Source organism: Podarcis tiliguerta (genome assembly GCF_965153285.1).
Source record: "Podarcis tiliguerta genome assembly, chromosome: 6".
NCBI classification, from domain to species: Eukaryota; Metazoa; Chordata; class Lepidosauria; order Squamata; family Lacertidae; genus Podarcis; species Podarcis tiliguerta.
In genome coordinates this window covers 54549324-54565865 of record NC_139539.1, presented here as the reverse complement: position 1 = coordinate 54565865, position 16542 = coordinate 54549324, and the positions used below count along the sequence as shown (strand labels likewise).

The window sequence follows — 16542 nt, the reverse complement described above, 5'->3', positions numbered from 1 at the left end:
AAGCCATGGCTAGCTGACCAACCCCCTTGATTGAAAGTGTACCACAGTAATGTACCCAATGCAATACACTGAGCTGTGGCGCAGAGGATAAAATCTTAATTAGCCTCAATATCTTATGGTGAGCTGTTTTTTATGGTGGCTTACTGAGAAGGAAAATGTGCAGACAATATTTAATCAAAACGTGATGCTGTCCCGAGAGGTTTACCTTGAACAAGGGAATACATGATTAAGAATTCTGAGCCTCAGAAATAAATGTCGTGTGCATGTACAGAGTGCACCTGCTTCCCCAATGAAGAATCTGTATTTAGTTCTTCCATAACAATAACTTCAGCCTGAAATAGAAATGCTTCATTGCCAGCCAGCCACATTATGCTTCGACTCACTGCTACTCTTACCAAAATGCCAAGTGAAAAGTAGATCTTAAAAAACACCACCACCCAGTGGTGTAGCGTGGGGGGTGCAGGGGGGCCGGCCGCACCGAGCGCAACATCTGGGGGTTAGGGTTAGGGGGCGCAAATCCACAGGTTAGGGGGCGCAAATTACTTGCCTTGCCCTGGGTGCTGACAACCCACGCTACGCCACTGCCACCACCTCAGCAATCTAGGCCTTCAGGTAGTTGGAAGAGAGAGATTTCTGGAGACCCTTTCTCGTATGTAATGTGCATTCCAGTTTGTTTTAAATACACTGGTTTGGTCATCATCCTTTGTGCAGAGTACATCTTAAAATCACCACCAATCTGTTCACAGTCTCCCCACACCAAACTGGCAATAGCATTCAGTTTACTTACACAATAAATAATCCAAGGTCAAATCAAGCTGTGAACAACCTCATGCCCCTTCTCAAACTATTTTTATATGGTGTATACTTGTGTATGATACGTTTGTATGGTGTTCCTGAACATGCATTTGTATCGACAAGTTGCCAGGCTCACAGCATCCATTGCTAGCCAAAAATAAATGCATGTCCCAGCATGTCTTTGAAGACACACAAAGAAAGAAAGGAAAAGCCCAGAGTTCCCTGGGAAGAAGGATTGAATGTTAAACTACTCCGGAAATTGTAAGAGGAATAGGGTGTCTCTTGATAACTCTCAGCACCTTAACTACCCTTCACAGGATTATTTGGAGGAAGCCACCACTATTTAAAATTGTATGATACAGCTCTAGATGGGGCCTCATGCGGTGAAGTTTACTCTGACAAACAGAAGTAAAGAAACAAGCAACAAAGGTGGTCAGGAAAGTTGAGGCCTGAGCTTTACTACTGTCTACTACATTCCTGTTCCGTCTCAGGTGACAAAATGGGAGGACGTGCCACCCCTGGGATTAGCCATCACCTTCAACACTATACTGTTATGCAGGTAGTACACAGTATTGCAAGGGACACTGTTCGGGAAGACACTCCTAAAAGGGCAGAATGGACAGCAAGGACATTACATGCACAGCCACAACAATTCTTTCTTCTAGTAAGTAAAATGGAAAGGTAATAGTTTCTTGTGTTAAGACAGCTATCAGGTTTCCACACACAGCTGAACACACAGATTGTCTAGGCTCATGTTTAGCTCCAGAGCTGGGGCTCATTCAGAAATACACAAGCTGGTTTCCTTCAATGTTGGACTCCAGTACGAAGTTATCTAGAGAAAACAGCAAAAAAATTAGCAGACTTGTCAAAAGAACAATACATGACATTTTGCAGCACACATCTGCCTGTCTTGGGCAGCATGACCATTATGTATAGTTTGAATTCTATCCTATGTTTCCTGAGAAGTAAGCTCATTAACATACACCCAAGGAGACCTTTGTTCTTGCCACGAGTCAAATAATTAGCACGGCCATCACAGGCATTCTCATTCAATTGGACATGCAACCTATCAGATATGACACAAATGAATCACTGAAGACACTTCAGTTTTCAGCATTAAAATTCTGGTACATTCATATTCTTTGTCTGAACATCATTGTGCATTAGTGAAGTAACACTGTATTTTTAAACTTTTTTATTTAAAAAACAATAGAACCAAACATTACAGAAGGAAGTTGTACATAAATGTAATTGAACAGCCTAAGCTTATCAAGATCTTGCCATAGGGTGCCAGCCCTTTAATACCCAAAAGCACACTTACAAATTAAAACTCATTCCAATAAATTCCAGGGCAGGTAATTAACACAAAATGGCTTCTTTGACTGGAAAGCAAACGCATCTCAGCGAGACCTTGTAGTATCCTGATGGCTTAGGGGTCAAGGTTCTGTGAGGCTTTTCACAATTGGATATGATATTTAAATCAAACAAGACGTCAGAAATTCATCCTGCTAAAAAGCGCTACTGGGTCCTGACCCTACACCATACAATGGGCAATGGTGATTCAACCATCAGTTACAATTTTTCGTATATTCTAGCTATAGTTTAAAGCTAGCATGGTTTAATATAAGGTTTACATTTTATTTTGGTGCTTACGGCCATGAGAGATCAATGGCAGCAACCTCCTGAGCATGTGAGGTTGTGTTTTAGCGAAGTGTGCAACAGGGCTCCATGACCTTTTGGCTTTATTTTTTTCTGTTTGAAACATGGCAATGTGCTCCTGGATCAACATGTGGGAGACTGGCTGCATCTGTTTCCACATGGATCGTGTTGCCAGCACTGTCCCCAATTGGTAGGCTGTGGCAGAGTTTCTTGGAATGTTGTGGGCACGTCTGCCATTCCTCACAATGTTCTGTTTTCATTTGGGTATTTTCTCTCTTTGCCCAGGCTGTGGACAAAAATAAAACCATAGGGAGATCCAGTTAGAGATCCCCTGTATTGCATGTACCTTGGCCCTCCGGAGGAGAGCTGGTTTGCAACCAATACTTTATTGTACATTGCTGCAACAGTGTGTTGACTTTGTATGCATGTTGGAGATATCTCTCTGCCTATGTGTGCACATGTGTTGCCTAAGTTGAACCTAGAGTCCATGCAACTAACTGGGGATCTTTTTCCTTTTCAGTATCAGTTCCCGCTCCCGCCCACCACACTGTGTCAGTTGTTTTAAAGTTCAATGTGTTACATGGGCAACTTTGTAAAATAAAGAAGAAAGCCACTTCTATGATTTATGGTGTGTTTAGTGAGAAAAGGCTGTTTTCAGCAGAATGTATCAAAGCTCCTTGTGCTTGCTGAAGATAAAATAAACAGTACGGCGCTAGTGTGCAGGCTGTTGCTGATTCTGAAGCGGTATCATTTCATGCTCTATTTCTGTCAGAGTACATTACAGAGTAGTGTGTGAGCATTGGCTAAACCTCTGGCAGTTATACATTGCTTGAAGGTCATATGATATTTATTCAAGTTTGTAAGTTTTGTAGTGACTTTAAATGGCAACCTTGGGGCTGAATATGTTAACCTCTGCTACTGGGCGACTTCCATTTGTTTCAGAGGAATGGAGGAATCTGCAGCTATGTTCCTGGCCTACGTTCAGAAGTATCACAGTCTCTCCAGCATTTCACAGATAAAAATAGGGACACTTTTGTGGACTATTACACATTGCTGAAGGCTCTTCTCTGCCTGCTGGATGCTGTATTAATTTGAACTGCAATTGCCTGGCCTGCACTAGCACTGTCTCTTAATAAACTAACAGTCAGCTGCCTTTTTATTTTAATTCTATTATTATTATTATTATTATTATTATTATTATTATTATTATTTTCTAAATTGCTTATTAGTCCTCTTAAGATAGACAACACAGATGGACAATTTTTCTTCCACCAGATATTGTCAGACACCCACCGGCCACTGCCAGTACAGCCAGGGGTCAGGGATGATTATTACTATTTCTTAAATTTATTAAACTACTTCTCTTGCTGCAGGCAATTCAAGGCATCTTTATGAAAACAAAATGACAAAGCAAACCCCCCTACATTAATTAAAACCGGTGTGTGTGTGGGGGGGGAATAATTAAAAACAACCCATCGTCTTTAAATGGTCATGGATTGTTAACAGCCAAAGGCCTGGTTGAAAAAATGGGTTTGCCTGGCACTGAAAGATATGTAGTGATGGCACCAGGTGAGTCTCCCTGAAGAAAGCATTCCACAATGGGAAACCACCTCAGAAAAGGCCTGTTATCAGATTGCCACCCTCTGGACATCTCATAGAGGGGGCATGTGGAGTAGGGCTTCAGTTGATGAGCACAGGGTCTGGGTCAGTTCATATGGGGAGAGGCAGTCCTTGATTATGAGAGCTGTAGTCCAGTAACCACAGGTTCCCCATCCTTGTTGTATAGATTTAGAATTTTGTCGATCCTATTTGTATTTTGTATCCAACTTAAGTCCAAAGAAGCCATTCAGGCAGCATCTGCACTTTTGAATAAAATAGGAACAAGGGAAACTGCAAAAAGCCCTCCCACGCTGTCAGAAGTAGGTTCCACGAAATTCAATGGGACTTATTTCTAAGTAAATATGCATAGGGTTTTAGGTGTTTGTTCTCAAACTGCTATCTATACTGAGGCAGGAGGAAAACAGAACCGGATAATGTGCATTCAGAATACTAGAGAAGATTGAGATACAGGCCGTCTAACTGATAAAAGAGCTTCTCTTAGGAAGAGAAAAAACGCAATTCGCTAACAATTCTTTTTGAGCTTAAGCGGATCTATCCTTGAGAAAGGATAATGCTTTGTGGCTTGCAAGGCTTACAATTTGTGCTGTCAGATCGTTCACCAAGGAAATGGCCTGTAAGGCTGCCATCGTAGGGCGTGCTTACTCGGGAGCAAACAGCACCGAACACGGCGAGATCTACTTTATAGAGTATTACACAACGGAGGTTAGCCACCACAGCGCGTCCGCCCAACGAGAAAGCTCTGCCAAGTTCTCCCTCTGCACGACTCCAGTCCGCATTTTCGTAGCCGCCGAGCTTAACTGAGGTCGAGCCGAACCCTTCCTGGCCGGCTGGCTGGGAATCCGGGCCAGGCGAGCGGAATAGTATTCCTCCGAGCGGAGGCCGAATTGAGCGGTTGATCGGTGGTGGCTCCGCTCCAGAGGGGGCCGTGCTGGGAAGGGATCCGGGCGCCGGGCTTTGCTGCGCAGCAGGGCGGGGCCTGGCTGGGGGTGGCTCGGGAAGTTGCCGAAGTTGGGCAGAGAGTGGAGGGACGGAGCCAGCGAGCGCCTGCTTGCCTGCTCGGGCCGGGCCTTCCTGGGTGCTGCTCTTCCCCCTCCCGCCCTCTCTTCCCTGTCCGGCCGGTGCATGATGGAAGCAGCATGGCCGCTCATCTTTCCTTAACGCAGGTAGGGACTGCTCGCTTTTCGCTCGCTGGCGGGGGAGTAGGGTGGTTAGCTAGGGCGGGGGAGGCAGCCGGGGGAAGCCTCGCCTCCACGCTCCCGCCGCCTCCCCTTAGAAGAGTTTCCTTTGTGACCCGGCCGCCTCCCGCTTCCATTCCTCCTCGTAGCCCTTTCCCTGCCCGCGTCTCCCCTCGGGGCGCTTCCGCCTGCGCCCCCCTTCCCAACACCCACCCTCCATCTCTGGGACGCCCCTTGGAACCCAGCGGGGCTTACTTCTGAGGAGGCACCTTGTTTATGAACAGCCTCCCCTGTTTCCGTGCTCCCTAAGCTCTCTAGCCTTCCTCCCTAGTCTCCTCCTCCTCCCAAGTTCTGCTGTTTGCCCCAAAGCTGCCGCCCTTCACTTCGCCGGTGGTTCCCACGGGGCACTCCGCGCCTTGTTTCGCATAAGCGGACGACGTGGGCTGCGCCTTACGCAAAGCTCGTAGCGCAGAGAACGTGTCTAGCGCGCGCCCGGAATTCCGCGGCTCTTGTCAGTCTCCAGCCGGTGTGGCGAAGAGTGACGGGCTTAGGAGCTGGGCTGACAATGGGTCAAAGCTCCACTCACCCGGGAAACTTTGTGTTTATTCGCTGCCTCTTCGCCTAATCTTCCTCACGGGGTTGTTGTGAGGATAACATGGGGAGGGAAAGGGCCACGGACACCACCTTGAACTCCCTAGAGGAAAGGTGGGCTAGAAATGTAGTAATAATAATCTTGGTGGGGTGGGTGTGTTATGGCTCCCTGAGTCTTTTCTTGTTCTTTTTAACCCTCTGTAGGGTTTCCTCATGTTTCACCTACTCTGCTGTTCTTTGTTGTATTCCCCACTCCATGCATTCAGACAGACAGACAGACAGACTCTTCTTCTGTAGGACTGCTTTCCAACCTAATACCTGTTATTTATTCTCCAGAGGTGCTCCCACCCATGACATGGGGTGAAGCGGCTACCTCAGGTGGCAGAAGTGCAAGAGGCGGCACTCCGCCTGCCCCACCGCTTCTGCCATCCAGAGGGAGGTGTTCCAGCGCTCAACATTGCCACTTGTCTTCCCCCACCCGGGTGGAGACTCAGCGCGAGAGGCAATACTTTGAGGAGCGCCCTGGCTCCTGCCAAGTTCAGTCAGAGCCAGGGCATTCCTGCACACTAGTTGTGATCAGCAGTGTTAGAAACTGAGATATGAAAGCTAGGAGCTAAATGGCACCTTAAACCTAGGTTACTGCAGCTAAAATATTGTGTTCATTTTTCACATGGTCTAGTTCTTTCCCTGCCCACCCCTCTAATATTCTTAGGAGCGTCTCTTCTCCAGTCTTCAGAGAGCAGCTGGAAGTAGGGAGGCAGAAAAAGGTCCTCCTTTCCTTCCACTTGGCAGTTTTAATCTGAAATCTTAGGTTCAGCCCAGAGCTCAGAAACTGCTCACACTTATGAAATTCCCTATCGCAAAATGTGTCTAGAACAATGGGACTCCCAAGGAGAAAGCCGTGGCAACACTTTGAGGAGAACCTTGGCTCCCAAGTTCAGTGAGAGCCAGGGCACAGTGTTGACAAAAGTGGGGGGGGGGGGGAGGCAGCAATTCCCCTTTCACTGGGCTGCCCTTGTTCTTCTCTCTTTTTCCAATTTGGCTTCTGTGATACGCTTTTTGCAAACACCCTTTCCTTTTTTAATTTTATTTTTTTTAATTGAAAAATTTTCAGTTAAACAAAATAAAGTGAAAAACCAATAGAAACAAAAGGTGCATTAGAAAATACAAAAATGAGGACCCCCCTCCAATTCTATACATACTTATCTAATACAATGGTAAACATGTTATTTTTCCTGTGTCCCAGAACAGACCAGGGTTGCAGTCCTAACCCCACTTACCTGGGAGTAGGCCCCAGTGATTTTAGTGGGAGTTGCTGATGTGTTGGCATGGTTAGGTTTGCACTGTAGGTGCTGCAAAAAGTTTTTCCAGCACAATGGCAAGAACCCACTTCAACATGGGTTAAAATAGAGTGCTACAAATAAGTCTAATGTACTCTTAATTCAAAGATTATATATGTAGAAATAGCCCTCTGTAATAATAAATTTCAGTTCAGTTAATATAAAATTTATTTTGAGATGGTCTTGGTTACCTCACTTCATGCTAATTGGTCTTATAGGTGTAAACAGGAAGTACAATCATCATGAGTGTAGGTGTTGTGTATTCATGTTCTTGTTCATACCCCCTGTACCTGGTGCAGTTCTTGGAAGTAGAACTCTATGAGTGGTAAACTATAGTGCCCAGAATTCTCTGAGGGAGAGAACGTGCTTTGAATTTGCATTAAAACTATAGTGTATACACAGCTGCAGTCTTTGGTATGCTGAAAGAGGAATTAAGAGTTGCTGTAGCTGCACTATTTGTGGTCGGGGAACTAATAGTTGCTTAACTTCAACTATGCAGTTAGTATAGCAGTATGTTTGCAAATGAATATAACAATGAAGTCTTTGTTTATTTGAAATATTGATGTACTGCTGCTCAATAAAATAACACCAAGGTGGTATATAACACAGCAATTCAGAAATGAAAGCTTGAGGCTATAGTCCTATCTGAACTGAGCCCAGAACACAACTCTGTACATGTCTCATTTGCAGGCCTCTCTTGTACATACTTACTTTGAAGTTGGTCCCACCTGGTTGGTAAGCATGTGTAGTTCAGGTGTCATGGCCAACTCTTGGTTTTGCCATTGAGATCTGCAAATCACACACTTGAAGCCATAGTTTCCAGTTCTGGTTTGGCTGTGAATTTATCTGGATCTGTTTCATTCTGGGTTCAGGTGCAGTTTGGGAAATGATCAGTTGAGAGTGGGACAGGGAGAATGTAACTGCTTCTCAGTTTCTTGGTGACTTTTGACATCATTAACCATGGTATCCTCCTGGACTGGCACTGTGGGATGAATATTATGGGCACTGTTTTATAGTGGTTTTGCTCCTACCTAAAGGTCTTTTCCAGAAAGTATAAATGGAAGATAGTGTTTTGGCCCCATAATGCTTGTGCTATGGTGTACTACAGGGTCCCAATCTTGTCCCCAGTGCTGTTTAACATCTAATGACCACACCCAGTGCCTTCATATAGGAGTTTGGAAGCACAGTGTCATCAGTATGCTGATGACATGCTGCTGTAATTTCTTTATATCATCAGTATGGGGAGACACTGTGAATGAACTGGACCATTGTCTGAGTGCAACAGTGGACTGAATGAGGGCCAGTAAGATGAACTTGAACCCTGAGAAGATTGAGGCACTGTTGGCTTGTGTTCCCTTGTATTTCCTGGATGGAGTTGCACTTCCTCTGAAAGAACAGATTTGGAGTTTGGGGTTGCTCATAGATCTGTGTTTGTCACTAGACACTTAGGTGGCCTCATTGGCTTGGAGTGCCTTTTAGCAGCTCTGCTTGGTTCACAAACTATGCCCATTCTTGGACAGGGATAGTTGGGCCACAGTGATTCCTTGAAATGCACTTTATGTGAGGCTACCCTTTTGCTTGGTCTGGAAACTCCAGCTGGGGCAAAACTGCTGCTAGATGGTTGATGGGGACAGACTATCTCTAGCACATAACTCCAGTGTTCAAACACTTGCGCTGCTACCAATGCACTACTGGGCCAGGTTCAAGGTTCTTGTATTAATGTATAAGCCTTAACAACTTGGGCCCAGGAAACCTCAAGGACTGCCTGATCCCTGAGGTTTGTGGCGGAGTCACTGTTAGTGTTCCATCATGGTTTGTATCTACCAGGAACTGTGCATTCAGTATTGTGGGACCAATTTAATGGAACATCCCAGTTGAGATCAGGCAGGCCTCCTCCTTCTTGAACTTGCAGTGCTTACTGAACACATTATTATTATTCCAGCTAGCCTTGGACATCTTGACTAACTGTGGTTACTGCAAAAGATGGGAGAAGAGGGAGCATCTGAGCCTTAAGCATATTTTAAAGATTCAAACTGGGGTGATCAAGCCACCTGTATTCAAAGCGTACAGTTCCATCAAAATAACTTAATAGTTTTGTCAGAGAAGAACCTGTAAGTGGCTAAAATTCTGAATGTAGATGTAGATGTTGAAATCCCAGTTTAGGATTTTTGCTCAGTTTTGAAGTTCCCTAAAGAGAAGACAGACATAAGAGTGTGGTGCAAAAGAGTGTGGTCCTGAAAACAAGTCCCTTTGAATGTACTGAAAGTGCAACTGCATCACTTACACAACATTTAGATATATAATATGGGTCCACTGCATTCTAGTGTATTTCTTCCCCAGTGAGAGAATCTTTGTTCTTTCACTACACTCAGTTCGTCATAATTCTTCCTCAGGTTGGGGTGGCAAGGCAAGGAGAGTTAAGTTCTGAAAAAGCAATGTCTTTGATCAACTAACTGGGTGAATTGTATATAGTATTTATTTATTTATTTATGTATGTATGTATGTATGTATGTATTTAATTTTCATGCTGCCCTTCATTCAAGGATCACAGGGTAGTTGACAATATAAAAACACAACAACACATAACATAATAACAAACAAAAGAATAGTAATGATATGGCACTATTTATTCAACTTCCAGTGTCTCCAGTGCTAAGTTCAGGCTGCCTTTCCATTCGTTTTGGTATTCTAAGCTGACTGGGTTTTAATTATCTGCTATTCCACTTCTGGTTTTTGGCTTTGTTTTAATTGTTTTGTATTTTGAATGTTAACCACCTTAAGCATTCCTTGTTAAGCAGGAAGCTGGGATGTAAACATATGCAGAAGCATGTGTGGTGTTGCAATCCTATTTTCATTAATTGCCTATATCGTCTGAACAGAGAATTTCCATTTAAAATAAAATTTCAGCATGCTTGTTTGAAAGGCATTGCCTGGAAATCTGACCTTGTGGCACTTAATTCAGCATGTTTTCCTATATTCTTTCATGGTAAGGGATTTTGGTGTGTATTACTAAAAAGTAGACCCACTTAATCATTGATCGACATGCTTGTTTCTGAGTCTGTAGAATATATTGTCACAATGTTGTCGACCTTTACTTTGATAGAAAGTTAGAAATTTTTTATTCCTTAAGGATTAGAACATCTATTTTTATGAATTGGCCAATGAAACTTGGCTTAGTTGTTGTCCTAATGGGGCTCGGCCTTGTTGGTAGTTAAAAGTTTTGAACTTTTCCTTTTGTGTTCAAAGGTATAATATGCAATTTTTATTCTCAGTATAGATTTATGCTTCATGGGACTTTTGTGCACACAGAGCTTTCCCACCATTTTCTTTTTTTACTGTGGATGTAAGATTGTATGCAAGTGTATAAACACACTGACATAAATTTGGAAAGCTGTTTGTCTGGAGTTTTGCTCTTCATAAGTAATGTGTAGACACTGGAGCTGCTGTACTAGGGCAGTTGTACCATGGGACTTGGTTTTCCTGGCTGTTAACAATACATCTGCAGTAAAAATGTGAATGCAGGCATTTCAATAATACTGTTCAGATGCTTTCTTACATTATTATTTTTAAAAAATATTTTTTATCTTGCCTTTCTACATCCACGTGTTTGTTTTTCAATAAAATACAGTGGTGCCCCGCAAGACGAATGCCTCGCAAGACGGAAAAACCGCAAGACGAAAGGGTTTTCCGTTTGCAGAGGCGCTTCGCAAGACGAATTTTCCTATGGGCTTGCTTTGCAAGACGAAAATTGACGAAAATTTGTGGGGGGTTTTCCGCTCCAAAACCCCTTTTTCTGAAGCGCTAAGCTGCTAAAAGCATTTTAGCAGCAAAAACGCTAATCCCTTAAGCCTTAAAAAGCCGTTTTTAGCCCTTAAACTGCCAATAGCGCTAATAGCACTACTCCGCTAATGGGCTTGCTTCGCAAGACGAAAAAACCGCAAGACGAAAAGACTCACGGAACGGATTCTTTTCGTCTTGCGAGGCACCACTGTATATTGGCTCTTGTCATTTTAACCGTGTCTCTGTGTGTGCAGGTCACATCTGCTTGCTACTAAAATGAGCTAAACTGAATGAGTATTAGTTAAAGCAAAATGGCCCTTTATAATATATAAACAGCTTAGGTTTGGGGGTAAGTTGGACCGCATCCTAATTTAGCTAGCAAGTTGGATGTCTCCTACAGTTTGAACACTATGACATCTGGTATAGTCAGCTGATCTTGACATAAATCTCAATGAAAGTTAAATACTTCTCTGCAATAAAATAACAGGATGTAGTTTTAATTTTGCATGTAGAGTGGCTGGCATGCTTGCACTATAATTGAAAACAGAAGTTATGTTGCAAATATACTGTTATGAAGTATGCAAGAAACTCTGAAAAATGACAGTCTTTCTAAAACGTTGCTTAGCAGCATATCATTTAATTTCCATTTTATATATCGCGCACTGACTACCTTATATGCACCTTTCCCCCTCCATTTTTGTTCAGCTGTGGGAATACTGTATATTGTGCCTGATCAATTGGTGGTGGCTGTTTGTATGCAGAGATCATACAAAATGTACTGCTTTTAGCATATTGGACATATTGTAAAACTGAGTTCTTAAGGTTGTGGTGTTGGATTGAAGCAATGCTTGTGAAAACAAAGGGTAAGCGGAAAGGCTAAGAAGCCATTTTTGGAAGTAAGAAGTGGGATGTCAGTGCCCTCTGTCCTTCATGACAACACAATCAGGCATCAATCCTGTACCTGCATACTTGAGTGAGAGCAAACTTCATTGGACCCAACGTGGCTTAACTTCTTCTGAGTTGACATAGGGTTGCTCTAGCTAGTACTGTACAATAAATTGCAAAACAAGTAAATAGATGCATGCTGATATCTGCATAGCTGATAAAAGGCTGTGGAATTCAGATTCTCTTAGTGCATACATTTAAGTGCAGGGCACATGGACACTCTTCTATACATGATTTCTGTATGAAGTAAATAGGGAGCAGCAGCATATGGAAAAGTTTTGCAATCCAAGATCCCTAAACACTTTCTCACAAAGTTTAGAAACATGTTAACAAAATCAGGACTGAGAGAACTAGATTTTCACATTTAAAAACAAAGTTCAGTTGGTACACTGTGTAGTGGAGAGAGATACTCTGTTTTGCTAGATCAAGGGTTTTTTATGGTGCTAAGCTGAAATCCTTCCTTGTTCACTCTCCTTCACTTCCTTTTTGGAGTGAATCACCATTAAAATTCTTGGTTTCTTGTAAGGTTGAGTTCCAAGTATAGTAGTGCTTTTCTTTTAAAGCGAAGAAAACAGCAAGTTTGAACCAGTAGATTATCTTCAGTAAGGAACTGAAGTTCACATTTCTTCTGGCACACTTTTTATTTATATAAAAAAATAATCTACAATTGGCAGAGATGCTGATCTGGTTGGAGTAGAATTAAAACCAAAACCTCATTTTATACAAGTAACTAGAAAGCTAATAAGGTTTGGTCCTGCTTAGTGATTTATAGACCATCTTAAATCCCTGAATCATTAACTTATTTTTTTTGCCAGTCTTTATATCTTTCATTTGCCATGAAAGTGTCTGCTTAAAAACACTTTATGTTTTTGGGATTCTTGTCACATAGAAAGAGAACCCTGGGCAAACATCCATAAAGGAAATACCTGCAAATGTTGCCTTAGTGAAAGCAATAGAAGTGTATGGAAGAGAAGAGTTGTTGGGACAAGTAGGGCTCTCTTGAAATGAAATAGCAGGTGAATACGTTGTATTTTTAGCTGTTGTTTAAGAACCTGAATTAATATTTGTTGTTTTTGTTTTGCTGTGCCATAAGTATTAGCTCTTCAAGCAAGTGGGTGAAAACTTGTATACTGTGTCAGAAAACTCTCTTACTTGCTCTTTGACTTTGTGCCGCTGAAACCGTAGCTTTGCCATAGTCTTCAACACTTGAAAATGGTGTCAAATGTGGGCACTGAAGGTCATGGTAAACTTGGAAATGAAGGGAGGTCCTGAAAGGCCCCAATAAAATTAGGATTGCTATTAAATGGACTCCTTTGAAAGGGAGTTAAAGACTAGAATACTATCAGTAAGATAGCCATTAAACACTGTTGATCATGCACTAATATTTCCCTGGTTTTGCTTCTCCTTAGTTTAGAATCAGTGTTAGAAACACACATATATGTACCTTACCTCTCTCACCCTGACCTAGCCACTGTGATCCAAGCAACGGTCACCTTCAGACTTGATTATTGTAACTCACTCTACGTGGGGCTGCCCTTGAGACTGACTCAGAAACTCCAGTGGGTTCTCGCTGTGGGATCACATTCACCCAGTGCTATACCAGCTGCACTGGCTCCCGGTGGAGTACAGGATCAGGTTTAAGGTGCTGGTTTTAATCTTTAAAGCCCTATACGGCCTAGGACCCTCGTACCTATGGGACCGCCTCTCCTGCTTTGTCCCACGGAGGACCTTACGGTCTTCAAACAAAAACTTCTTGGAGGTCCCGGGCCACAGGGAGGTTAGGCTGGCCTCAACCAGAGCCAGGCCTTTTTTGGCTGTGGCCCCGATCTGGTGGAACGGTCTGTCACAAGAGACTAGGGCCCTGTGGGACTTGACATCTTTCTGCAGGGCCTGCAAGACAGAGCTGTTCCACCAGGCCTTTGGCCAGGGCACAGCCTGACTCCCTCCTTTGGCAATCTTCACAGAACTCTAGCCCAATGGCTGCCATTAATTTGATTTTGAATTGATTTTAAAATGAATTGATTTTAGACTGCTGTGTTGCTTTTATTGTTGTTAGCCACTCTGAGCCCGGCTTCGGCTGGGGAGGGCGGGATATAAATAATAATAAAAAATTATTATTATTATTTATTAGCCAGTCGCCAACTGGCACCTTGTAGGTTACAGTCACCACAATGGGATGTCTAGGCACCATTCCCCGCAATGCAGTTTTGTTGTTGTTGTTGTTGTTGTTTTCATTTGCTTTATATTTTAAAGGAACAAAATTCAAAGTTGCTTACATTAAAACATCAAATAAAACAATCCAGAATCAAATAAATTCAAGCTTCATTCAAGGAAACTATTTCACATCCTTCTTTTGCTTTCCCCATATTTATTTACTTACTTAATTTAGTATAGCTGCCCCATAGCAGAAGTACTCTAGGAAGTAGACTAGGACCTGGGAGGCCAGGGTTCAAATCCCCACTTAGTAATGAATCTCACTGGGTGACCTTGGGCCAATCACAGGTTCTTAACATATCTCACAGGGTTGTTGTAGGGATTAACTGAGCAGGGGAGTGAACCATGTACTCCCTGGAGAGAAAGGTGGGATATAAATGCAGTAAATAAACTCTTAAATAAACCGCTTACTTGCTTAAGAAAGTTGGAGGGACTAGCTGGTTACAGCTGGAATACAGAGATCACCACATGGTTACAATTGGGTCTGCGCCAGTTGCAAAATGCGCTTGGCTAATTTCTAGCACTATTTAGAATGGGTACCATGCGTTACCCTAGCAATAATCACAAATGCCTATATTGAATCTTGTACTGCTAGAATTCATTATGCAAGTGAAATCCAGTTATAATATCCACTTACCCGAATACATTTTATACACTATAGTGATCTTCTAAGTGAGAGATGAATTGTGGATAAGGCAATATGCAGAACTTTGGGTTGAGTCCATAAATTTGTTCTGGTTATGCAAGGACTTGTGCTTTTTAGAAAAACATTCCCTCTTCCTGTGTGTTCCCCAAATCTGTTTTGGGAGGGAAATCTTGAAGGTACACGGGGGCAGGAGAAGGAGGGGAAGTTCTGTTGCATAAGCAAAAGTCATTGTGTGAATACAGCAACTTTGCTGGATACAACCCTTTCTCTTGGGTTACATACTTGAACTATTCAGCAGCTGCCAGCCCTGAATATTCTAAGCCAAGTAGTAGGTCTTGAAATTTACATAGTCCTGACATAAACCTGTAAAACAAATAGATTCATTTTTAGCACTGTATGTATATATCATGAAAAGTTCATCTAGGTCCTGGGTGTTTTGCCCTGTCCATTGCTTGACTGCAGCATCTGATGTAATGTAGTTCTCCCACTCCTGATGTAGAGGGAAATGTCCAAGTAGCCATTCTTTGCTAAAGTCAGTGACAGGGTAGATAAGTGTATTGCTGTCCTACTACTTTTGTAAGTACAATTTCGTACCAACACTTTCCAAAGATGAATTTATGGAAGAACTAAAAGAGGAGTTAGAGGATGAGTGAGTTGGCATTTGAAGGGAAAATTAATGTTGAATATCCAGTTTCAGCAGTGTGTTCACTCTGGTTAGTGGAATTCCTTCCTCAATATGTTTGAAAGCTTAATTGGAAAAAGGAAGTCTGAGCTATTCTGTGTTTCAAAGATCAACAAGATGTCTTTTGTAGCATATGTGCTACAAATTCTGATGCTACCAGATGGCTGGAAGAACTTTCGTTGAAGGCAAGTCAGCAGTTGCCAAGTGCTTGTGGGGCTGGGGTGTGGGTGGATTTGGTGCTGTTCTTGTGTTTGTAGTAAGGAGAATGTAAGGATATTGAAATAAGATGGTGGAGGGGTGATATCTTTCTATTTGGGTGCTTACCTGGGTGGAAAAACAGGGCCTAGGTGGGAGGGGAGGGGCATTGTGGTGTAGGATGTCTTGATAGACACAAGTTTATAGTTAGATCCTCTGAATGCATTGCAAATGGGTTGAGGAGATCCTGAATTACAGTATTCAGAAAGATGGTATAGCAGCAAAGGGCTTGTGCTTGGCCTTGCAGTTTAAATAGTGACAGTGTAAACTGTACAAGAATTTTTGGAACAGCTGAGGTCTAAGGGGAAAACATATATTAAGAGACAGCTTTGTTACACCACATACTTGGTGTTTGGAGGGCGCTTGCAGTTTAACTCATCCTTGTGTAAGAAATAAAGAAACTTACCAGTCTTAATTCCAAGAATTTTATTTTAGGTATATAATATTTCTTTACCTGTGATTTCCAGAAAAATCTTATATTGCTGTACGAACAATTCTATTCACTGTAAGAGAAATCTGATTGTCTTGTTGCCCAGTTTGACTTTTATATTAAAATGGGTCTCTTGCCAGTGAAAGCAGAAGACCTTCCAAGCTTTCGCCATTATACAGAAAATGTAATTTGCATCTGTTGTTCAGATGTTAAACTGCATAGGAGAGACTGGATGGAGAGACTGCTTTGGAATTTTAGAGTGGTGAAGGCACAGGATGTGAACCAGCATATGTTTCCTATTCAAGAGTAACAATAGGTTTGGCTTAGTAATGTTTTGCTAACAAAATGATGACATTGCTATAGTTGAACGAAGATGTGAGATTACTAATTGCTCTGTTGGGGAAAAGACG

At 42.5% G+C, this 16542-nt stretch overlaps 1 protein-coding gene and 1 long non-coding RNA gene across 8 annotated transcripts in view; both read left to right on the top strand.

The window, feature by feature from the left end:
- The first annotated feature begins 342 nt into the window (after positions 1-342).
- Positions 343-3613, top strand: LOC310680870. The gene is made up of 2 exons (XR_014513001.1): positions 343-445; positions 597-3613. It is a non-coding gene; the product is annotated as an uncharacterized lncRNA (long non-coding RNA).
- Positions 3614-4748: 1135 nt separating this feature from the next.
- EPS15 (epidermal growth factor receptor pathway substrate 15) overlaps positions 4749-16542 on the top strand; it is a 52749-nt gene continuing 40955 nt past the window's right edge. For 4 of the 7 annotated variants that reach the window (XM_083447914.1, XM_083447910.1, XM_083447912.1 and 1 more), the window contains exon 1: positions 4749-5237. In XM_083447914.1, coding sequence (XP_083304040.1) covers positions 5211-5237 — 27 coding nt within the window. In that variant the 5' untranslated portion in view covers positions 4749-5210. The remainder of the gene's footprint in view (positions 5238-16542) is intronic. The other 3 variants (XM_083447911.1, XM_083447913.1, XM_083447909.1) reach the window with 2 other exon arrangements.